This window comes from Panulirus ornatus, chromosome 20 (assembly GCF_036320965.1).
Source record: "Panulirus ornatus isolate Po-2019 chromosome 20, ASM3632096v1, whole genome shotgun sequence".
Classification (NCBI taxonomy): Eukaryota; Metazoa; Arthropoda; class Malacostraca; order Decapoda; family Palinuridae; genus Panulirus; species Panulirus ornatus.
In genome coordinates, this window is record NC_092243.1 from 48,591,131 (window position 1) to 48,617,757 (window position 26,627).

The 26,627-nt window shown below is 38.9% G+C and overlaps 1 protein-coding gene across 4 annotated transcripts in view; it reads left to right on the top strand.

Annotated features, from left to right (window-relative positions):
• Positions 1-26,627, top strand: part of LOC139755988 (uncharacterized) — a 540,334-nt gene that overhangs the window by 460,629 nt on the left and 53,078 nt on the right. Inside the window, exon 6 of one of the 4 annotated variants that reach the window (XM_071674891.1) lies at positions 14,960-17,287. The exons of the other annotated variants lie outside the window; for them this stretch is intronic. Within the exon in view, the coding sequence (XP_071530992.1) occupies positions 14,960-15,457 (498 nt within the window). The 3' untranslated portion in view covers positions 15,458-17,287. Of the gene's footprint in view, positions 1-14,959; positions 17,288-26,627 lie in introns of those variants that run through there. 4 annotated transcript variants of the gene reach the window in all.

The following is a 26,627-nucleotide window of genomic DNA, read 5'->3' on the forward strand; positions in this document are numbered from 1 at the left end:
GGCCTCACAAAACTTTCCATGGTTTACCCCAGATACTTCACATGACCTGGTTCAATCCATTGACAGTACGTCAACCCTGGTATACCGCATTGTTCCAATTCGCTCTATTCCTTGCACGCCTTTCACCCTCCTGCATGTTCAGGCCTAGATTGCTCAAAACCTTTTTCACTCCATCCTTCCACCTCCAATTTGGTCTCCCACTTCTCCTCGTTCCCTCTACCTCTGACACATATATCCTCTTTGTCAATCTTTCCTCGCTCATTCTCTCCATGTGACCAAACCATTTCAAAACACCCTCTTCTGCTCTCTCAACCACTCTTTTTATTACCACACATCTCTCTTACCCTCTCTTATACCACATATTGCTTCAACATCTGATTTCCAACACATCCACCCTCCTCCGCACAACTCTATCTATAGCCCTCGCCTCACAACCATATAACATTGTTGGAACCTCTTTTCCTTCAAACATACCCATTTTTGCTTTCCGAGATAATGTTCTTGCCTTCCACACATTTCTCAATGCTTCCAGAACTTTCGCCTCCTCCCCCAACCTGTGACTCACTTCTGCTTCCATGGTTCCATCCGCTGCCAAATCCTATCCAAGATATCTAAAACACTTCACTTCCTCCAGTTTTTCTCCATTCAAACTTACCTCCCAAATGACTTGTCCCTCAACCCTACCGTACCTAATAACCTTGCTTTTATTCACATTTACTCTCAGCTTTCATCTTTCACACACTTTACCACTCAGTCACCAGCTTCTGCAGTTTCTCACCGGAATCAGCCACCTGTGCTGTATCATCAGCGAACAACAACTTACTTTCCAAGCCCTCTCATCCACAACAGACTGCTTACTTGCCCCTCTCTCCAAAAATCTTGCATTCACCTACCTAACAACCCCATCCATAAGCAAATTAAACAACCATGGAGACATCACACATCAATGCCGCAAACCGACGTTCACTGAGAACCAGTCAATTTCCTCTCTTCCTACTCGTACACATGACTTACATCCTCGATAAAAACTTTTCACTGCTTCTAGCAACTTCCCTCCCATACCATATATTCTTAATACCTTCCACAGAGCATCTCTATCAACTCTATCATATGACTTTGCGAGATCCATAAATGCTGCATACAAATCCATTTGCTTTTCTAAGTATTTCTCACATACATTCTTCAAAGCAAACACCTGATCCACACATCCTCTACCACTTCTGAAACCACACTGCTCTTCCCCAATCTGATGCTCTGTACGTGCTTTCACCCTCTCAGTCAATACCCTCCCATAGAATTTCCCAGGAATACTCAAATAACTTATACCTCTGTAATTTGAGCACTCACCTTTATTCCCCTTGCCTTTGTGCAATGGCACTATGCATGCATTCCACCAATCCTCAGGCACCTCACCATGAGTCATACATACATTAAATATCCTTACCAACCAGTCAACACAGTCACCCCCTTTTTTTGATAAATTCCTCTGCAGTACCATCCATACCCACTTCCTTGTTGGCTTTCATCTTCTGCAAAGCTTTAACTACCTCTTCTCTATTTACCAAATCATTCTCCCTAACCCTCTCACTTTGCACACCACCTCGACCAAAACACCCTATATCTGCCACTCAGTCATCTAACACATTCAACAAACCTTCAAAATACTCACTCCATCTCCTTCTCACATCACCACTACTTGTTATCACCTCCCCATTACCCCCCTTCACCAATGTTCCCTTTTGTTCTCGTCTTACGCACTTTATTTACCTCCTTCCAAAACATCTTTTTATTCTCCCTAAAGTTTAATGATACACTCTCACCCCAACTCTCATTTGCCCTCTTTTTCACCTCTTGCACCTTTCTTTTGACCTCCTGCCTCTTTCTTTTATACATTTGCATTATTTCCCTGCAATAATTGTCCGAATTTACCCTCTTATCTCTTTCACTAATAATCTTACTTCTTCATCCCACCACTCACTACCCTTTCTAATCTGCCACCTCCCATACTTCTCATGCCACAAGCATCTTTTGCATAAGCCATCACTGCTTCCCTAGATACATCCCATTCCTCCCCCACTCCCCTTATATCCTTTACTCTCACCTTTTTCCATTCTGCACTTCTTGTGCCATTTCCCCTGAAGAAATCTCAGAGGCAACTTTGGGAAGATGTATTTTGATTTTTTATGTGAGTTATGAGTATTCTTCAAGTAAGTTGTCTTCTGTAATTGTGACCACCATCAGAGTGATCACAGGCATATCCAGATTAAACTCAACATGAAATTACCTGCAGAAAACTAGGTAAGAATAGTATATGTAGAACATTAAGATCTCCCACACTCACTGAACATCATTTAGTCAAGTTGAAAGCTACCTGTGTTTGCGAATATTCTGTTTATCTGTCAATCTTTTAATCATTACTTTGTTTCCAATTAAATGGATTGGTCACACAACATCTGCAACATCACTCACACTCATCCTCAACTCATTTCCAGTGTGCTCAAGTAAAATATGGACTTCGTCACTTATAAAAGTGCTTCTTACTTTTTCACTTTGCCATTTGATTTTTTCACTTTTGACCAAAGTATCTATTCATATTACTTTCTTAAGCAAACCTTAAACAAAATACTTCCTCTGCATTTGATCCTAGGTAATCCTCAAAAACCACCTGGAATATCCCTAGACTAATCATTTCTCTTTACATCTATCCATCTCTTCTGTGTGAGATGCCATTAATCTTGGCCCATGTGGATCTTGGCTCATCCTTATCATTGATACAGCTATCATTAACTTATGAAACAGTGACTGATAATTTTTCTTATGATTTATTTAACTTTTGAAGGAAAGCACTTGTTCATATAAGATTTACAGATAAGTGAAATGTTGGATAGATAGATTTTAACCCAGCAATCACAGCACACTTTTGCCATTAATATTATTACTTTTGAGAGACCAGTGATGATTGATAGAACTTGTGAACTCTGTAAAAGAATGTGTTATCTAAGTAAGTCATGAATAGGGATTTGTAGGTAGTGGTATCAGGAGGTCAGTGACATCTGCTTAGTGAGCCAGCAGTTTATTGGTTGTCAAGTTGCACACCTCTGACTCAGGTAGCCATCTTTTTTTTTCTGCCTCACTAACATGTTGACCACTGGCATTCTGTCCACAAAAATACAATCTCTTGTCATATGTAACACTTGACAACACTTAACTCACTAAGCTCATTCTTCGTAACTACAGATTTTCCTTTGGTGAGCACTGTGTGCTAGTCCTGCCTTTTGTCAAAATGGTAGGAGCAGTAGTTAGAAGTAGTAGGTAGGAACAATTAGGCTAGAGCATTACATGGAAGTAGTCATTAGGAACATGCAAACACTGCACTTGTCTTGCCATAGCCAGTGGTCTATTAAGGTTGAGGCACTAAAGGGTTAGTTGCAGCTCTGGAGTTCTTTAGTATTGGAGAGTCTGTTGCCATGGCCACCCCTTTAAGGGAGTTCCAATTGGAACAAGTGTCAGAGATAAAGAATAGGAATTTGATCTTGCAAATTTAAGTGGGAGTGTCCATGTCTTCAGAACCACTTTACTTCTCCACTAATACTGTCATGATTTCACCTTGGTCTGGCCTACTCTCGTAATTTTTTAAAAGGTGAGCTTAAACACCACTGTTTTCTCCACTAATCTTTACTGTATTGTCAAGCTCTCTAATTTACATATCTCAAATGGCCATCATTTGTTGCACAACATTCTGTTTGAATTGGTAGTCAGAATTATTAGTACTTTATCACCAACTTCAAATTACTCTTTTCTCTCCGTTTTGTTGTAGCGATGCTTATACTGCTATGAAAAGTTCAGTTGATTTTCTGTACCTTATTTCAGGTCCTCAAGACTGCTCTAAAGATTAGTTACATATTCATAACCATTTTGTAACTCCTTTCTGCCCTGTCAGCCGTAAACAACTCTTTCAAAAGCTGTATGGTCCCATTCACAGTACTCTTACACCATCTAATTTATCTATATGTATATCTCTGATGCTTGTTCCCTCACAGAACTCTGGTCAAGGAGTTTGCCAAGGTAAAAGTCTCCACTTATCCCTGGCCGTATCTTCCTCCCTTTCATGTACCCTTCCTTGCATTCTTCCTCCATTTCTCTCCCAGTACCCATTACCTTTATTTTCCCATGTCACAAGCAGTCTCCCTCTCTCATCAACCTCTTTAATCATACTGTCATACACTCTACTTGTAAACTTCCCATCTTGCATTTTTTCCATGTGTGTAATCCACCTCAAAGAATTATGTTTTACCCACTCTACCACATTTCAGTTAATTTTCTCTGTATTCCCTACCATACCAAAAATCTCATACACCTCCTTATTTCTTTCTTCATTCCATAGCACATGCTTCTCTTAATTAACTCATTTCCTCAGTTGGATTCTTGACCTCTGCGACTCATTCATGTCCATGTTTTGGTTTCATAGGTCAAGGTTGGGAGGACTGTGCTGTTCCTTAATCCTTTCTTTGCATCCATGCTTACACCACCCTTCATTATTCCATTAAGGGACCCAGTGACTTTTCTATCCTAAACTGCCATCTCCCTTATCTCTTCTTCCATATCACCAAACTTACCTAAGATAATGTCACCTCTGCCTATTCCGGTCTATCTCCCCCCATATCTATAACACTGTACACTTTCTTCTTTCACTTTATAGGGCCTTGCAAAATCCGCACTCTCATTATGTTTACTTTCAAACACTATTACTTTACTTTTACTTTCATTGCATTTATCTTCAATCACCACTTATACTCATCACAAAATACACAGCTTTGTGCAACTTTTCTTCACTCTCAGCAAACAATATAGAATCATCTCTAAAAAGGACTAGTTACCATCACTTTCTATCCATGCACCCCTTTTTTGCTAGTTTTGCTTTTTATCTATGCAGTCACTCCATCCATACATATATATTTTAACTTTCTAAAAGGGGAACAGAAGAAGAAGTCACGCAGGGAGTGCTCATCCTCCCCAAAGGCTTAGATTGGGGTGTCTAAATGTGTGTGGATGTAACCAATGAGAAAAAAGGAGAGATTGGTAGTATGTTTGAGGAAAGAAACCTGGATGTTTTGGCTCTGAGTGAAACGAAACTCAAGGATAAAGGGGAAGAGTGGTTTGGGAATGTTTGGGGAGTAAAGTCAGGGGTTGATGAGAGGACAAGAGCAAAGGAAGGAGTAGCACTACTTTTGAAACAGGAGTTGTGGGAGTATGTGATAGAGTGTAAGAAAGTAAACTCTAGATTGATATAGGTAAAACTGAAAGTGGATGGAGAGAGATGGGTGATTATTAGGGCCTGTGCACGTGGGCATGAGAAGAAAGATCATGAGAGGCAAGTGTTTTGGGAGCAGATGAGTGAGTGTGTTAGCAGTTTTGATGCACGAGACCGGGTTATAGTGATGGGTGATTTGAATGCAAAGGTGAGTAATGTGGCAGTTGAGGGTATAATTGGTGTACATGGGGTGTTCAGTGTTGTAAATGGAGATGGTGAAGAGCTGGTAGATTTATGTGCTGAAAAAGGACTGGTGATTGGGAATACCTAGTTTAAAAAGAGAGATATACATAAGTATACATATGTAAGTAGGAGAGATGGCCAGTGAGCATAATTGGATTACCTGTTATATGATAGGCATGTGAAAGAGAGACTTCGGGATGTTAATGTGCTGAGAGGTGCAACTGGAGGGATGTCTGATCATCATCTTGTGGAGGCAAGGTGAAGATTTGTATGGGTTTTCAGAAAAGAAGAGAGAATGTTGGGGTGAAGAGAGTGGTGAGAGTAAGTGAGCTTGGGAAGGAGACTTGTGTGAGGAAGTACCAGGAGAGACTGAGCGCAGAATGGAAAAAGGTGAGAGCAAAGAACGTAAGGGGAGTGGGGAGGAATGGGATGTATTTAGGGAAGCAGTGATGGCTTGTGCAAATGATGTTTGTGGCATGAGAAAGGTGGGAGGTGGGCAGATTAGAAAGGGTAGTGAGTGGTGGGATGGAGAAGTAAAATTATTAGTGAAAGAGAAGAGAGAGGCATTTGGATGATTTTTGCCGGGAAATAGTGCAAATGAGTGGGAGATGTATAAAAGAAAGAGGCAGGAGGTCTAGAGAAAGGTGTAAGAGGTGAAAAAGAGAGCAAATGAGAGTTGGGGTGAGAGAATATCGTCAAAATTTTAGGGAAAATAAAAAGTGTTTTGGAAGGAGGTAAATAAAGTGTGTAAGACAAGAGAACAGATGGGAACATCGGTGAAGGGGGCTAATGGGGAGGTAATAACAAATAATGTTGATGTGAGAAGGAGATGGAGTGAGTATTTTGAAGGTTTGTTGAATGTGTTTGATGATAGAGTGGCAGATATAGGGTGTTTTGGCTGGGGTGGTGTGCAAAGTGAGAGGGTCAGGGAGAGTGATTTGGTAAACAGAGAAGAGGTACTGAAAACTTTGCGGAAGATGAAAGCTGGCAAGGCAGCAGGTTTAGATGGTATTGCAGTGGAATAATTATAAGAAGGGGGTGATTGTGTTGTTGACTGGTTGTTGAGGATATTCAGTGTATGTATGGCTGATGGTGAGGTGCCTGAGGATTGGTGGAATGCATGCATAGTGCCATTGTACAAAGGCAGAGGGGATAAGGTGAGTGCTCAAGTTATAGAGGTATAAGTTTGTTGAGTATTCCTGGGAAATTATATGGGAGGGTATTGATTGAGAGGGTGAAGGCATGTACAGAGCATCAGATTGGGGAAGAGCAGTGTGGTTTCAGAAGTGGTAGAGGATGTGTGGATCATGTGTATGCTTTGAAGAATGCATGTGAGAAATACTTAGAAAAATGGACTTGTATGTAGCATTTATGGATCTGGCAAAGGCCTATGATAGAGTTGATAGAGAGCCTCTGTGGAAGGTATTAAGAGTATATGGTGTGGGAGGCAAGTTGCTAGAAGCAGTGAAAAGTTTTTATCAAGTATGTAAGGCATGTGTACGAGTAGGGAGAGAGGAAAGTGGTTGGTTCTCAGTGAATGTCGCTTTGCGGCAGGGTTGCGTGATGTCTTCATGGTTGTTTAATTGTTTATGGATGGGGTTGTCAGGGAGGTGAATGCAAGAGTTTTGGAGAGAGGGGCAAGTATGCAGTCTGTTGTGAATGAGAGAGCTTGGGAAGTGAGTCAGTTGTTGTTCGCTGATGATACAGCGCTGGTAGCTGATTCGGGTGAGAAACTGCAGAAGCTGGTGACTGAGTTTGGTAAGTGTGTGAAAGAAGAAAGCTGAGAGTAAATGTGAATAAGAGCAAGGTTATTAGATACAGTAGGGTTGAGGGACAAGTCAATTGGGAGGTAAGTTTGAATGGAGAAAAACGGGAGTTAGTGAAGTGTTTTAGATATCTGGGAGTGGATTTGGCAGTGGCTGGAACCATGGAAGCGGAAGTGAGTCACAGGGTAGGGGAGGGGGCGAAAGTTCTGGAAGTGTTGAAAAATGTGTGGAAGGTGAGAACATTATCTTGGAAAGCAAAAATGGGTATATTTGAAGGAATAGTGTTCCAACAATGTTATATGGTTGCAAGGTGTGGACTATAGATAGGGTTGTGCAGAGGAGGGTGGATGTGCTGGAAATGAGATGTTTAAGGACAATATGTGGTGTGAGGTGGTTTGATGGAGTAAGTAATGAAAGGTGTAAAAGAGATATGTGGTGATAAAAGGAGCATGGTTGAGAGAGCAGAAGAGGATGTTTTGAAATGGTTTGGTCACATGGAGAGAATGAGTGAGGAAAGATTGACCAAGAGGATATATGTGTTAGAGGTGGTGGGAACGAGAAGTGGGAGACCAAACTGGAGGTGGAAAGATGGAGTGAAAAAGATTTTGAGCAACCGGGGCCTGAACATATAGGAGGGTGAAAGGCATGCATGGAATAGAGTGAATTGGAACGATGTGGTATACCGGGGTCGACATGCTGTCAATGGATTAAACCAGGGCATGTGAAGCTTCTGGGGTAAACCATGGAAAGTTTGTGAAGCCTGAATTTTGAAAGGGAGCTGTGGTTTTGGTGCATTACACTTGACAGCTACAGAATGAGTGTGAATGAATGTGGCCTTTGTTCTCTTTTCCTAGCACTTCCTCGTGTGCATGGGGGAGGAGGGGGGAGACATTTTTTTCATGTGTGGTGGGATGGCGACAGGAATGGATGAAGGTAGCAAGTATGGATGTATACATGTGTATATATGTATGAGTCTGTTTATGTATATGTATGTATATGCTAAAATTATAGGTATGTATATATGCGTGTGTGGGTGTTTATGTATATACATGTGTATGTGGGTGGGTTGGGTCGTTCTTTCATTTATTTCCTTGTGCTTCCTCGCTAATGTGGGAGACAGCGACCAAGTACAATAAAAATAAAACAGCATATATGTATAATTATTTTACTTTGATGCTGTCTCCCACATGAGCGAGGTAGCACAGGTAAATAGACGAAAGAATGGCCCAAGCCACCCACATACACATGTATCTACATAAATGCCCACACATGCACATATACATACCTATACATATCAACATATACATACATATACATAGACATATACATATATATACATGTACATACTCATACATGCTGCCTTCATCCATTCCTGTCACGGGAGACAGCGACAAAGCAAAATAAATAAGATAAATAGAATATATATATTATATATTATTATACTTATTATATTATTATACTTATTATTATATTATTATGTGGGTGTTTTGGTCGAGGTGGTGTGCAAAGTGAGAGGGTTAGGGAAAATGATTTGGTAAACAGAGAAGAGGTAGTAAAAGCTTTGCAGAAGATGAAAGCCGGCAAGGCAGCAGGTTTGGATGGTATTGCAGTGGAATTTATTAAAAAAGGGGGTGACTGTATTGTTGACTGGTTGGTAAGATTATTTAATGTATGTATGACTCATGGTGAGGTGCCTGAGGATTGGCAAGTTGTTAGAAGCAGTGAAAAGTTTTTATCGAGGATGCAAGGCATGTGTAGGTGTAGGTAGAGAGGAAAGTGATTGGTTCTCAGTGAATGTAGGTTTGCGGCAGGGGTGTGTGATGTCTCCATGGTTGTTTAATTTGTTTATGGATGGGGTTGTTAGGGAGGTAAATGCAAGAGTTTTGGAAAGAGGGGCAAGTATGAAGTCTGTTGGGGATGAGAGAGCTTGGGAAGTGAGTCAGTTGTTGTTCGCTGATGATACAGCGCTGGTGGCTGATTCATGTGAGAAACTGCAGAAGCTGGTGACTGAGTTTGGAAAAGTGTGTGGAAGAAGAAAGTTAAGAGTAAATGTGAATAAGAGCAAGGTTATTAGGTACAGTAGGGTTGAGGGTCAAGTCAATTGGGAGGTGAGTTTGAATGGAGAAAAACTGGAGGAAGTGAAGTGTTTTAGATATCTGGGAGTGGATCTGGCAGCGGATGGAACCATGGAAGCGGAAGTGGATCATAGGGTGGGGGAGGGGGCGAAAATCCTGGGGGCCTTGAAGAATGTGTGGAAGTCGAGAACATTATCTCGGAAAGCAAAAATGGGCATGTTTGAAGGAATAGTGGTTCCAACAATGTTGTATGGTTGTGAGGCGTGGGCTATGGATAGAGTTGTGCACAGGAGGATGGATGTGCTGGAAATGAGATGTTTGAGGACAGTGTGTGGTGTGATGTGGTTTGATCGAGTGAGTAACGTAAGGGTAAGAGAGATGTGTGGAAATAAAAAGAGCGTGGTTGAGAGAGCAGAAGAGGGTGTTTTGAAGTGGTTTGGGCATATGGAGAGGATGAGTGAGGAAAGATTGACCAAGAGGATATATGTGTCGGAGGTGGAGGGAACAAGGAGAAGAGGGAGACCAAATTGGAGGTGGAAAGATGGAGTGAAAAAGATTTTGTGTGATCGGGGCCTGAACATGAAAGAGGGTGAAAGGAGGGCAAGGAATAGAGTGGATTGGAGCGATGTGGTATACCGGGGTTGACGTGCTGTCAGTGGATTGAATCAGGGCATGTGAGGCGTCTGGGGTAAACCATGGAAAGCTGTGTAGGTATGTATATTTGTGTGTGTGGACGTATGTATATACATGTGTATGGGGGGGGGGTTGGGCCATTTCTTTCGTCTGTTTCCTTGCGCTACCTCGCAAACGCGGGAGACAGCGACAAAGTATAATAAAAAAAAAAAAATACTTATACTTTGTCGCTGTCTCCCGCGTTAGTGAGGGAGCGCAAGGAAACACAAGAAAGAATGGCCCAACCGGCCCACATACACATGTATATACATACACTTCCACACACACACATATACATACCTATACATTTCAATGTATACACATATATACATACACAGACATATACATATATACACATGTACATAATTCTTACTTGCTGCCTTTATTCATTCCCGTCACCACCCTGCTAAACATGAAATGACGACCCCCTTCCCCAGCATGCGCATGAGGTAGCGCTAGGAAAAGACAACAAAGGCCACATTCGTTCACACTCAGTCTCTAGCTGTCATGTATAATGCACTGAAACCACAGCTCCCTTTCCACATCCAGACCCCACAAAACTTTCCACGGTTTTCCCCAGACACTTCACATGCCCTGGCTCAATCCATTAACAGCATGTCGACCCTGGTATACCACATTGTTCCAATTTACTTTATTCCTTGCATGCCTTTTATCCTCCTGTATGGTTAGGCCCTGATTACTCAAAGTCTTTTCAGCCCATCTTTCCACCTCCAATTTGGTCTCCCACTTCTCGTTCCCTTCACCTCTGACACATATATCCTCTTTATCAATCTTTCCTCACTCATTCTCTCCATGTGACTAAACCATTTCAAAACACCCTCTTTTGCTATCTCAACCTCACTCTTTTTATTACCACACACCTCTCTTACCCTTTCATTACTTACTTGATCAAACCACCTCACACCACATATTGTCCTCAAACATCTCATTTCCAATACATCCACCCTCCTCCGCACAACTCTATCCATGGCCCACACCTTGCAACCATATAACATTGTTGGAACCACTATTCTTTCAAACATGCCCATTTTATCTTTCCGAAATAATGTTCTCACCTTCCACACATTTTTCAAGGCTCCCAGAACCTTCGTCCCCTCCCCCACTCCATGACTCACTTCCACTTCCATGGTTCCATCCGCTGCCAAATCCACTCTGATATTTAAAACACTTCACCAACTCCTGTTTTTCTCCATTCAAACTTACCTCCCAGTTGACTTGTCCCTCAACCCTACTGTACCTAACATCTCTACTCTTATTCACATCTACTCTCAGCATTCTTCTTTCACACACTTTGACAAACTCAGTCACCAGATTATGCAGTTTCTCACCCAAGTCAGCCACCAGCTCTGTATCATCAGCAAACAACCACTGGCTCACTTCCCAAGCTCTCTCATCCACAACAGACTGCATGCTTGCCCCCCCTTTCCAAAACTCTTGCATTCACCTCCCTAACAACCCCATCCATAAACAAATTAAACAACCATGGAGACATCATGCACCCCTGCCGCAAACCTACATTCACTTAGAACCAATCACTTTCCTCTCTCCCTACACCTACACATGCCTTACATCCTCGATAAAAACTTTTCACTGCTTCTAACAACTTACCTCCCACACCATATATTCTTAATACCTTCCACAGAGCATCTCTATCAACGCTATCATATGCCTTCTCCAGATCCATAAATGCTACATACAAATCCATTTGCTTTTCTAAGTATTTCTCACATACATTTTTCAAAGCAAACACCTGATCCACACATCCTCTATCACTTCTAAAACCACACTGCTCTTCCCCTATCTGATGCTCTGTACATGCCTTCACCCTCTCAATCAATACCCTCCCTTATAATTTCCCAGGAATACTCAACAAACTTATACCTCTGTAATTTTAGCACTCACTCTTATCGCCTTTGCCTTTGTACAATGGCACTATGCAAGCATTCCGCCAATCCTCAGGCACCTCATCATGAGTCATACATACATTAAATAACCTTACCAACCAGTCAACAATACAGTCACCCCCTTTTTTAATAGATTCCACTGCAATACCATCCAAACCTGCTGCCTTGCTGTCTTTCATCTTCTGCAAAGCTTTTACTACCTCTTATCTGTTTACCAAATCATTCTCCCTAACCCTCTCACTTTGCACACCACCTCGACCAAAGCACCTTATATCTGCCACTCTATCATCAAACTCTTTCAACAAACCTTCAAAATACTCTCTCCATCTCTTTCTCACATCACCACTACTTGTTATCACTTCCCCATCAGCCTCCTTCACTGATGTTCCCATTTGTTCCCTTGTCTTATGCACTTTATTCACCTCCTTCCAAAGCATCTTTTTATTCTCCCTAGAATTTTATGATACTCTCTCACCCCAACTATCATTTGCCCTCTTCTTCGCCTTTTGCACCTTTCTCTTGACCTCCTGCCTCTTTTTTTTTTACAGCTCCCAGTCATTTGCATTATTTTCTTGCAGAAATCATCTAAATGCCTCTCTCTTCTCTTTCACTAATAATCTTATTTCTTCATCCCACCACTCACTACCCTTTCTAATCTGCCCACCTCCCACGCTTCTCATGCAACAAGCATCTTTTGCACAAGCCATCACTGCTTCCCTTAATACATCCCATTCCTCCCCCACTCCCCTTACCTCCTTTGTTCTCACTTTTTTCAATTCTGTACTCAGTCTCTCCTGGTACTTCCTCACACAAGTCTCCTTCCCAAGCTCACTTACTCTCACCACTCTCTTCACCCCAACATTCTCTCTTCTTTTCTGAAAACCTCTACAAATCTTCACCTTCGCCTCCACAAGATAATGATCAGACATCCTCCAGTTGCACCTCTCAGCACATTAACATCCAAAAGTCTCTTTTTCGCAGACCTATGAATTAACACGTAATCCAATAACGCTCTCTGGCCATCTCTCCTACTTACATACGTATACTTATGTATATCTCTCTTTTTAAACCAGGTATTTCCAATCACCAGTCCTTTTTCAGCACATAGATTCACAAGCTCTTCACCATTTCCATTTACAACACTGAACACACCATGTACACCAATTATTCCCTCAACTGCCACATTACTCACCTTTGCATTCAAATCACCCATCACTATAACCTGGTCTCATGCATCAAAACTACTAACACACTCGCTCAGCTGCTTCCAAAACACTTGTCTCTCATGATCTTTCTTCTCATGCCCAGGTGCATATGCACCAATAATCACCCATCTCTCTCCATCCACTTTCAGTTTTACCCATATCAATCTAGAGTTTACTTTCTTACACTCTATCACATACTCCCAGGAGTAGTGCTACTCCTTCTCTTGTTCTTGTCCTCTCACTAACCCCTGACTTTACTCCCAAGACATTCCCAAACCACTCCTCCCCTTTACCCTTGAGCTTCGTTTCACTCAGAGCCAAAACATGCAGGTTCCTTTCCTCAAACATACTACCTATCTCTCCTTTTTTCTCATCTTGTTTACATCCTCACACATTTAGATACCCCAATCTGAGCCTTCAAGGAGGATGAGCACTCCCCGCATGACTTCTTCTGCTGCCACTTTTAGAAATTTAAAATACAAGGAGGGGAGGGTTTCTAGCCCCCCGCTCCCGTCTCCTTTAGTCGCCTACGACATGTGAGGAATGTGTGGGAAGCATTCTTTCTCCCCTATCCCCAGGGATAACTTGCTTTTTTTATGACATGGAATCACTGTTTTGTACAGTATATAAACTTTATGGCTGTGATATATTCCCTCACAGTTGTCAATGAATTTATAGTAGTTTGGTAATGCACAAGATGGAAAGATATATGTGTAAATATTTTTTCATTTCCCTGAATACAGAAATAGATGACTGTTAGGAAGCACTTTCATGCACTTTTCCCTGCAAATGTATTGAATTTAGGATAGAACCAGGAATTCTTTTATATTTTGATTTATACCATAACAATCTGTGTGCTTGTATTTGAGGTTCACTTGCAAAATCATCTTCATAGATTACAGTCACTGTGCAATATATTTCCTAGCAGTTGACTTGTATTTATCCATTCAGTCTCAACTTTATGTTTCAGAGAGATATTGTCACAGTTATGAGACAATGTCACAGTTATGATTTGGGAGAGGTTGTTAGGTTTGAAATCATGAAATGGCACCTCCACAGTTGAATACTTTCCATTTTTTTAAATTTTAAGATGAGCTTTACTCTGTGTACATTGACTTGCTTGAAGATAATCATTCGTCGTAAAGGAAGATTTTGAAACTTCCCATTCATGAAGTTCAATGGAAAAATTTGCTTTTGGCATAAAGAAAGCCTGTTAATCAAGGTTTGTTGATTTTTGTCTTGGTTCAGATGGCATAGGAATTGGGAATTCTTTACATTTTTCATAATTTCTAGCAGTATTGAGTTGTGTATGCATTGGCAGTACCTTCTTAAATGATCAGCCTTCCAGTCCTTTAAGACTGAGTATAAGACTATATTCTGGAATAGTACAATTTAGAAAGTTGCACATGACAAAATGCACCTAATTAATGGTAGAGATATATCTACTATGGTATATTACATGCCATTTATAGTTAAGGGTTCAGCTGTATTCACAACAGTAAGTTTATTTATACAATAATCGAATAAAAAATATATCTCCCTTCTGTTTTTTACCTGACCCTGAATAGAAAGACAGTCACCATTATCAAAAGCTCACATTCAGGATATTTAGTGTTACCAAAGTCTAGCGATAGATTAACAGCTGAGATTACAATGAACCGTATTTGCACTGTATTACATTTCATAATACACAATTTAAGATGGTGTGCAGCTGCATAATGCTTTTCCCTATTTACAAAATGTAATATTAGCCCCATTTAAAGACATTAGCATAGATATTTTTAGCTGTAATGACCGTCAGTAATGTAAACATTTCCAACAGGTAAGGCTGAAGGGCAGCGATCATAGGACGCTCAGAGTAGGACCTGCAGGGACCAGGCAGAATATAACCAGCACTTCCACCAAGAAGTTGTTTCAGTGCCCTTACTGTGCTTATCAATCAGATAAGAATATAAAGAGGCATATTCGTAGTCATATTGGTGAAAAGGCTCATCCGTGTCCATATTGTTCATACCGTGCTGCTCAAAGGAGCCAGTTGAAAAACCACTTGCGTACACATACAGGAGAAAAACCATATTCTTGCCATCTTTGTTCTCAGAGCTTTGCCTTGAGTGGTACCTTAAAGTCTCATATCATGACACACACAGGTGAGAAGCCATATGCTTGCCACCTCTGCCCTCAGACTTTTGCTCGACATAGCACTCTAAAATCTCATATTTTGACTCATACTGGTGAGAAACCATATGCCTGTGAACACTGTCCATATCGATGCTCTCAAAGAATTGAAATGAAGAAGCATATATCTACCCACATAAAATAAATTTTCACATATTCAACATGAAACCAGCTTGAGTATGAATTATATATTTATGCTGTTATACTAGGTTATGTCACTTGTGTAAACTGAATAAGAATGGAAGGAAAGAGAAAAGACGAGAAAGGAGAGAGAACATAAATACAGTCCATTATAAGAATCAAAGCTACAAACGCAAGGAATTTCGTATAATGTGACTATATGTACTTGTATGCACATTTACGACAGCTTAAGCTGTATTCTCAGAATGTACCAGTAAAGCATAAACTTGTAAATGTTGATTTTATGAAATGATAGTGTCAAGCAAACAGCTAATTTTCTTGTTTAAATGGAATAGGAAATACAGTTGCTAGTTAAGTGATAAAGTCACTGATGTTGATGTGCTTTCTTGTATTGTGTTCAGGATTTGTTTCAGAGGATTAAGTATTTTTTACAGGAATAGATTATTGCTGTAGAATGTAGATAATTGACAGTACATATATAGCATAAATGCAAATGAAAAAAAAGTGCAAATACAAGTCATGTTTTATGATATATGTAAAACTGAGGTATGCTTTTCGTTGTTGGCAAAGGGTTTTATTGCACAATGCACATTGCTCATATACCTCTAACCTTTTTAAGGATATATGAAGGAAGATGTAGTTCATGAAGCACTGTGCTTAATTGAAGTAAATGATTAATAGGAAAACCTGATGATTTTGATATGCATAGGAAATGAAGATTGTACAATAAATAGTTTAATTCGTAAGTGTGTTATGAATACTCTTTTTGCAGAAATTTACAAATCCAGACAACAATTAGTATAGTCTTAAAACCACTTAATATTATTCCTTCTCTTGCTTATGCATGATTGCACTAAATTCCTTTCACACTTTTTCTTCCCTGAGCTTTAAACTGTTGTAGTTTTTGCAAATTTTTTCAGTTTCGTTTTTGCATTTCCAAAGTTGCCAGTCATAATAACAGTACCAAATATTCTTCATCTTTAGATGAACCTCACCAAAATAATGAACATTGTTTTTGTCCACACATTATTGATTGTTACAATGCACTTGCTATATAGATTTATCAGCTTTTTTCCCATCATTCCATGAAAAAAAAGAATTGCAACATAAACCATATTATAGAGTAGGTAACAAGATGATTAAGCATTGACCTACATCGAATGTCCTATGTTAAGGACTTTCAGTTAATACATTGGTTGAAATGATGTTATTAAAGAAAGTTCTACTTCCCATAAGATACAGTGTCATAAGATGGTCTTGCTCCTAAGTACAAAATTCAGTGATTGCTACTCAAAATAGTTTAGTATGAAGACGGGTTATGGCTATGGTTGGAGATAAAGCAGACCTCTGAGTTTTGGAGCTTTGTAGAAAAGGGTGCCAGTCCTTGATAAAACTCATACTAAGTGGTAATGTGTGTAAGCCCTTCCCTAAGTAGATGGTGATGAAATTCACCGGATAAATGGGTAGGTATTTTTATTTATATTGTACATTTATGAAGAATTTCATGAAAATAAGGTTTGATGTCTGCTTGCTTATAGTGCAAATACTGTTGACATTGATTTTAGATATGAATGACTCAATATTTTGTGTTTTACTATACAAGAAACTTCATTCAGCCCATTTGATAACTAGATAACAAGAATGGTATAATCATTAAACTCCTTTATAGTTTTTCTATCACTTATATTGGTGGGATTTTAACATCATTAGGAATGATGTACATACATTGTACTATGTAGACCTTTAAATGAAATTACTGTATGGATTGTACAAGCATGTTAGTGTTAGCTTCATAGTTACTCTATGATATTAAAAGTATTGTAAGTGAAGAATTAGTTTTTACTTCCTTTGTTGTACCCATTGTTATGATAATGGTACAGACTAAAAAGGATCAAACATCAGAAGTCCAAAAAAAAATTTGTAGGTTATATTTACCCCAAAAAACACATATGTAAGTTGAAAAACTTTCCCTCTGTATGGAAAATGATTGGATAGAGTATTTTTCTATTATTTCAATTTGATTTACAAATATTGTGACATTTTGTAAATATTTTTAATGAGGAAAATAGCATAAGAGAAGGTTACTCTGTTGTCATATTGGTATTGGTGTGGTAACCTACACCAGTTTTACTCATTGGACAGCAAGTTGAATTTTGATGTTACTTTTTTCAAGTACACTTAAAAACTTGGAAAAATTAAAACATAGCATAGTCCAGTTCACAGACATTGTGGATGTTTAATGATATACCCATATTAATGGTTCTGTGAGCTTGAAGGGTGATGTACCATACTAATTGGTCTGTGAGCTTGTAATATTTGGTTTTCATTTTGAATATTCATGCCAGCAAAACTCTTTCCCTTTTACACTTGTCTTGTTTCAGTGGAATGCATGAAAACTGAGATATTCCTTTTGATTATATGCTGCCACTTAGTCTACCTTGCTGTTAAGTTGGGTTAAGGCCTGGATACAATCTACTGTCATGCATTTGTTTCTGTCACTTTGTCTATATACTCAGATTTGAGTTGTACTTTCTAAGCTGCTAATTGTCACCTAAAAATGTAACTTTTATTATCACACTCAAATCTTAGACATGTAATGGAAAATAAGTAATTTAATACCCTTTTTACTGTCTAGTACAAGCTATTTTTGTGAAATTCTTGGATCAGTGGATGGAGTCTGAAGAGTCCTGGTTTCCATTACATGTTTATTCTGATTAGGAATATTAATGCATTAATTTAGGAATTGTGGCTACAAATGATTAGTTGCTCAGACATACATGGGAGAATTGGTGAATTTCCATATCATGGCTGTGAGGGTATTTTTTTGTTTCATCAAACAAGAGCCCAGTTAATGAATGTAATATAATTCAGCTTCAGGCTTTGAGTTGCCATCAAGAAAGCACATGGTCTTTTCTGCAGTGTTGAGAAATAATATACCCTGTACTATGATTTAGGAAATTCACTTATAAGTACGGTATTTTTTCATTTATTTGACAATAATGACTCATTTAGTATATTAGGAAGCAACATTGACAAATATGGTAAGGAATTATTAATTCTGTTCTGGGATCAGTAAGTTCACGTGGTCTGTGTGGCACTCACTATCATTACAGCTTCATTGTGGCAGTTAGCAGTCAGAGATTATCTTTTATTTATTAATTTGTTTTGCTTAACCTCTAGTAGTTACATGTATTGGGAGAAATATTGGAAAATGGCCCCGCTGTTGATGGATGATAGCCAATCAAAGCATTCGTATTATGACTACATTAGAAGCATATCATTTGGGACCTATCTTTGAGAACTAAAGATCAATAACATTTTCATGGAATTTCTTCCCCACCTAGTGAATGGTTACATTTGACATTGCATTCATTTCTGTATATAGATTTTTAGAATTTTCAGAAAAAGCTTATGGAAGTTCCTGCCAGATGAGATGTTGCACACAAAACATCCAGTGATGATTTAATTTGCCACATACATCCTGTTTATCTGTCATTCATCAAAACCTCCACCCTCATTTTACATTGGTGGACTAGGTGTATACAGTTATTCACTTCTATTATAACATCCTCAACGTATGTCCAACAAGTAAAAGTGAAACATGAATTTCCATGCAAATATTACCACTGATTACTTTTTCACCAGCACACTAGGTTCATTCACGTGAGACCAAAATCTCCATTTATGCAGGGATTTCACATAAATTAGTTCCAGTGCACTCAAAAAAAGACCTCTGGCTTCTTTATCAGACATATCTTCAATTTAGATAAGTTATCTCACCACATTATCTTATCTCTTTTCCAGTCACCTTTTCTTGTAACTTCATCAATGCTACTATTGAACATGTTTTTCTGACAAGTCCATTATCTATCATATGTTCTTCCTGACCATACCATCTTTACAAGATTTCCAACTGTACATCTTTCTGTTAGTTTCATCATGCCACATATCCTATCCATACTTTCATTCTTTATGTGTCATCCTAATTTCAAGTATGCTCCACAGTTTATTTTCATCTATAGCTGTGATTTTTGCCTTATCCTGACCTATAGAAAATTGGGCTTCATATTCGTACATCAAAGTTCAGACAGATACTTCTTTCCATAAATTTCTTGCATATTCAACTCTCAGATTCTCAATGTTTACAGTTGCTTTCATTGTGCTTCTACATTTTGTCACTTGCATGGTTCTGCTATGAATTTCAGTTTATCCTCTTACCATCCTCATTGAACTTCACTTGCAGACACCTAAACTCATCCACTGGATAATGTGATGCATGTACTTTATTTTTCTTCTGTAAAGCTTTCCCTATATCCTACCTTATAAAAATTTGGTCTGCATGCCCTCTTACCTTCCTAACTTCGTTTTATGCTTCAACCATGTACTGCAGTCAGTCACAGTTATTTACCATACACATTGTTAACTAAGCTTACAAGATATATTCTTCTGTTATTTGCAGTCACCTTAATGTTTATTTCCATACACAGGAATAGTTACTGCCTTCATGCACTCATCAGGTTTAGATCAACAAATTAGTTAATGGCTAAAGAGGTATATTAGTAGATGAATAGTAACTAAATGAATAAATAGAAAATAAATGATAAATGGATCAGTTGGAAAGGAAAGCTTGATGGACATCTTAGAAGTTTCATATGATTGATATTAAGAGAAATAGAAGACATCAAATATTGAATAGGTATTGCTTCAAAGACATCAAATATTGAATAGGTATTGCTTCAAAGAAAATAAAGGCCAACCCAAATGGTGATAAGCAAAGCTCTGTCAAAAAGATAAAACACTGTTATGGTCTCTTTTGATAAAACTTTCAGGCAATACACCAAAACCTGTCAGAGATAAGTTAACCAAAGAATTACATCCTCTCCATGATGACTGGAAATGGATTTTTTTTTTTTAGTTCAATAAAGCATCTGTGATACGTGAGAAAGGGATCGTAAAGGGCTAAACATTAAGAGTGATTTTGTAAGTCATCATGAGAGGAAAGATAATGCTTTAACATCATCTGCCGAGCATCAGATATCCCAGACTGTGAGCTACAAAGCCTGAGATGAATGATATGGACCTCAGTGATAGCAACAGAAGTAGGATCAAGTTAATTTTAGGACCAAGTTAATTTTAGAATTTATTTAGGACGACATGGGAATAAATGAAGAAATGGACAAGCATACACAGAAAGAAATGAGAAGTGTTGCCTTATCAAAAAACAAAAAAATGGATCACTAAATGGCATGTTGTTGGGGTGGGGGACATAAAAATACTCTGCCTTACTTTATGGTTTTATTTTAACTTTGAGCATTTATATGCAATAGATTTAGTCCTGTCTGCAGCCAGTTCAGCTGAAAACAAAAGTAGGTGTTCAGATACCTTAAAAAAAGAAGCATTTTGCAAATGTTTGTCCAGCCATAGTTTAAAAGCTAGTTATGATGTTTATAATTTGGTACTCTAATGCCTTTTTTTTTTTTTTATTGGACTATACTTTTTATATAATGCTTTTTGAGTGAGTAGGAAATGAAATTTTACATAAATTTGAAAAACAACAAACACAAGCATCAAAAGAATAATCTGGATATTACATGATGTTGATTGAAAAAAAGGATTTGTTCAGTTTTATCAAAAATATGATATTATTTTAGTGAAAAAAGTGATGACATTACTTGTATACAATGGAGTTTTAGGGATTTAAAGGTGCAGAAACGTTTTTGAGAAAGTGAGGCTTTCCACTTAAACCAAATTTTCTTTTATCTATAGTGCACAGTGCACAGTGCCTGGAGCTTCAGAGGCCCCTCCACAGCTCTGGAACCCCATGGTGTAAGGAACTGGCATCACTAATTAGATTATCTCTGAATGAACCCCATCAAAATTTGATGTTATCAGCAGTGAGAGTAGGCATAGGCATGAACAAAATGTAGGTTGTGATATAATACCTATTTAATGTTCATTGTCCTGTTTTGCATGGTATTTTGAGTATACCTGCAAGCTCTTCAACTGCTTTTAACAGAATTTTTTTCCCTTGCTGAAGCCTTTTAACATTGAAAATGTTTGTTATTTAATGCCATTTCCCATAAGGGAAATGTTGCTTTCATTTAGACTGGGACTTTTTTTGGTCATTGTTGGTAATTATATGATGCATCTTTGAAATGCTTCCTCACTCAGAGTTAAGACATTCCCTTGTTGTTTTGCCACATTTGATGAGTAATGTTTCTTGATTCATTCCTTTCCATATATATTGAATATATATTTGCTAAACACAAATCCACAGTGGTGCCTGTTGTTTCCTGGTGGTTTAGGATCTGTGTCATTGTACCACAGATGTGTTGTGATATGATTGCAGTGTCTTTAAGATGATGGCAGTGCATATGAAATTTATGTAGATATGTGTGTATAATACGTACAGAAAGGTTCCCCACCAATAGATGGTTTCTTATCTATTTCCATCTTTGGTGTGATAAGTTGAAATCTCCTGATGAGTTAGAATTTGAGACTGGATTTCTATGGTTGTTGAGAAGAGATTCTGTATCCTTTAGATACTCATATCATTTGCTTAGACTACCTGTGGCATATAGATGAGTTAAGTTTTCAGTTTGATAGTTAAGGCTTCTCACATTGTTTGAAGATTGAACAGTTCAGCTGTTATATCCAAATATTTTATATACCACTCCATTCCCCATATGTTATTCCTATTCTGTCAATATTGCTTAGGTTGTAATTAGGAATCCATAGATTACAGCACTATGCATGTAGTCATATGAGATTTCATGATGGCTGCAGATAGTATATGTATTTGCTTGTCAGTAAGCTACTCATGGATTTAATTTTATCTGATGTAAATATTTTGAATCCCTTTATGCTGGTAAATGTAAGATGTTTGATATTTTGCTTCTAAGCCAGTTGAAGGAATTCTTAAATTCCTTAAACAGATACATACCTTTTCAATAGGAGTTTTTCAAGTCCAGGCAAGTGGAAAAATATTTCTCATATGAAATGAAAAGAACATTGTACGATAATATGAAAACATCAAAGAAAATGATATAGACCTCGCCTTACCCATTGTGAAATAACAAACTTGTGGTGGGAGCATATTTGATAATACAGTGATAACTTGTACACATTCTAGTGCTCACAACCTGTCTTGCACATTTGGAAATGTTGCCACTTTTTATATTGTTTTGAAACAAAGAACACCTATTTTCTAATGTTACAATTTATGCAATCATTCTGCTGTATTTATTCATGAGTCTTCCAAGGTGAGTGGTGTTGGAACTACTCTCAAGCCTTCTGATCTTTCCTACCTCTTTCTTTGTATACATTTTACATATTTTTTCTTCATAAAGCACTTCTTTTCTAGTATATTGAATCATTGTGTAGCTTTGGAAGATGTGGGACAAGTTTCCATGGTCTGTGACCTTAAATGATAGTATATGTCATGGGTGTAGTGTAGTGTGCAGATGTGGATGGCACTGCAGTTAAATTTCCTGAGAAAGGGGGTGACGTGTGTTGTTGATTGATTAGTTAGGACTTTTATTGTATGTATAGATCATAATGAGGTGCTTGAGGATTGGCAGCATGCATGTGTCGTACCATATAAAGGCAATGGGAGACAAAGCTGAATGTTAAACCTACAAAGGTATAAGTTTGTTGAGTGAACATGGTAACCTGTATGGAAGAGTAGTGATTGATGCTCTGCCATGTGCAGAGCATCAGAATGGGGAGGGAAAATGTGGTTTCAGAAGTGTTAGAGAATTTGTGGATCAGGTTTTTGCTTTAAAGAATGTGTGAGAGGAATACTTTGAGAAAGGGAAGGATCTGTAGGTCACATTTATGGATCTGGGGAAAGCATTTCATAGGGTTGATAGAAATGCTTTGTGGAAGGTCTTAGGAACATACAATTTGGGAGGAAACTGCTAAAATCAATGATAGATTTCAATCAGTGTTGTAATGCATGTGTATGAATAGGAAGAAAGGAAAATGCATGGTTCCAAGTGAAGGTTGTTATGTGGCAGGGGTATGTAATGTCACCATGGTCCTGTAATTTGTTTATGGATGGTCTGATAAGAGGGGTAAATTCAAGAGTGTTGGAGAGAGGGGAAATAATGCAGTCTGTAGGGTATGAGGGGCCTGGGTAGTGAGTTAATTGTTGTTTGCAGATCAAACATCACTAGTGGCAGATTCATATGAGAAACTTCAGAAGTTGGTGTATGAGTTTACATAAATGTGTGAAAGGAGGAAGTTGAGAAGAAAATAAAAGTAAGGTTATTAGATTTGATAGGATAGAGGGACAAGTTAGGTGGATTACAAACTTGAATGGAAAAAAAATGGAGAAAGTGAAGTTTTTTAGTTAACTATGAGTGGACATGGCAGCAAAAGGAACCATGGCAGTGAGTCATAGGTTTGGTGAAGAGAAAAAGGTTTTGGGAGCATTGAAGAATGTGTAGAGAGTTCATTTTCTGGGAAGGTGAAAATGGGTACCATTGAAGGTATAGTAGTCCAACAATGATGTATGGATTTGAGGGATGGGGTGTAGATGAAGATGTGCAGAGGAGGGTTGATAAGTTGGAAATGAAATGTTTGAGTATATGTAGTGTGAGATGGTTTGGTTGAGAAAGTAATGATGAAGTAAGGAAGAGGTGTGGTATTAAAAAGAGCATGGTTGAGATATATACATATCTATTTATTTATCATATTTAATCGCTGTTTCCTGCATCAGCGAGGTAGTGCAAGGAAACAGACGAAGAATGGCCCAACCACTCATATACACATATATGTATATACACAAAAAGCCCATACATGTGCATATACATACTTATACATTTCAGCATATACATATACATACACAGACATATATATATACACATGTACATATTCATACTTGCAGCCTTCATCCATTCCCATTGCCACCCCACCACACAGAAAATAGCCCCCCCTCCTCCTGCAAGGTAGTGCCAGGAAAAGACAAAAAGGCCACATTTGTTCACACTCAGTTTCTAGCTGTCTTGTGTAATGCACCAAAACCACAGCTCCCTTTCCTCATCCATGCCCCACAGACCTTTCCATAGTTTGCCCCAGACACTTCATATGCCCTGGTTCAATCCATTGACAGCACATCCATCCCGGTATACCACATCGTTCCAATTCACTCTATTCCTTGCACTCCTTTCACCCTCCAGTATGTTCAGGCCCCGATTGCTCAAAATTTTTTTCACTCCATCCTTCCACCTCCAATTTGGTCTCCTGCTTCTCCTTCTTCCCATCACCTCTGACACGTATATCCTCTTTGTCTATATTTCCTCACTCATTCTCTCCATGTGTCCAACCCATTTTAACACACCCTCTTCTGCTCTCTCAACCACATTCTTTTTATTACCACACATCTCTCTCACCCTTACGTTACTTACTCGTTCAAATCACCTCACACCACACATCGTCCTCAAACATTTCTTTTCCAATACATCCACCCTCCTCCGCACAACCGTATCTATAGCCCATGCCTCACAACCATATAACATTGTTGGAACCATTATTCCTTCAAACATATCCATTTTTGCTCTCCAAGATAATGTTCTCGACTTCCACACATTCTTCAATGCTCCCAGAACCTTCACCCCCACCCTGTAACTCACTTCCGCTTCCATGGTTCCATCTGCTGCTAAAGCCACTCCCAGATATCTAAAACACTTCACTTCCTCCAGTTTTTCTCCATTCAACCTTACCTCTCAATTAACTTGTCCATCTACCCTACTGAACTTAATAACCTTGCTCTTATTCGCATTTACTCTCAACTTTCCCTTTTCACACACTTTACCAAACTCAGTCACCAACCTCTGCAGTTTCCCACCTGAATCAGCCACTAGTGGTGTATCATCAGCAAACAACAACTGACTCACTTCCCAAGCCCCCTCATCCACAACAGCCTGCATACTTGCTCCTCTCTCCAAAACTCTTGCATTCACCTCTATAACCACCCCATCCATAAATAAATTAAACAGCCATGTAGACACCACACACCCCTGCCACAAACTGACATTCACTGGGAACCAATCACTTTCCTCTCTTCCTACTCGTGCACATGTTGTACATCCTTAGTAAAAACTTTTCACGGCTTCTGGCAACTTACTTCCCACACCATATGCTCTTAAAACCTTCCGCAAAGCATCTCTATCAACCCTATCATAAGCTTTCTCCAGATCCATAAATGCTACATACAAATCCATATGTTTTTCTAAGTATTTCTCATACATTCTTCAAAGCAAACACATGATCCACGCATCCTCCACCACTTCCGAAACCATGCTGCTCTTCCTCAATCTAATGCTCTGTACATACCTTTACCCTCACAATCAATACCCTCCCATATAATTTCCCAGGAATACTCAACAAATTTATACCTCTGTAATTTGAATACTTGCCTTTATCCCCTTTGCCTTTGTACAGTGGCACCATGCATGCATTCCGCCAATCCTCAGGCACTTCACCATGATCCATACATATATTGAATATCCTTACCAACCAATTAACAATACAGTCACCCCCTTTTTTCATAAATTCACTGCAGTACCACCACTGCAGTACCATCCAAACCCGCCACCTTGCCGGCTTTCATCTTCTGCAAAGCTCTCACTATCTTTACTATGTTTACCAAACCATTCTCCCTGACCCTCTCACTTTGCACATCTCTCTGTCCAGTACAACCTATATCTGCCACTTTATCATCAAACATTCAATGAACCTAAAAATACTCTCCATCTCTCTCTCTTTTCATCACTACTTGTTATTTCCTCCCCATTTGCCCCCTTCACTGATATTCCCTTTTGTTCTCTTGTCCTATGCATGTTATTTACCTCCTTCCAAAACGTCTTTTTATTCTTTCTAAAATTTGATGATGCTCTCTCACCCCAACTCTCATTTTTCCTCTTTTTCACCTCTTGCACCTTTCTCTTGACCTCCTGCCGCTTTCTTTTATACATCTCCCAGTCATATGTACTACTTCCTTTCAAAAATCGTCCAAATGCCTCTCTCTTTTCTTTCACTAACAACCTTACTTCTTCATCCCATCACTCACTTCCCTATCTAATGTGCCCACCTCCCACCTTTCTCATGCCACATGCATCTTTTGTGCAAGACATCACTGCTTCCCAAGATACATCCCGTTCCTCCCCCAC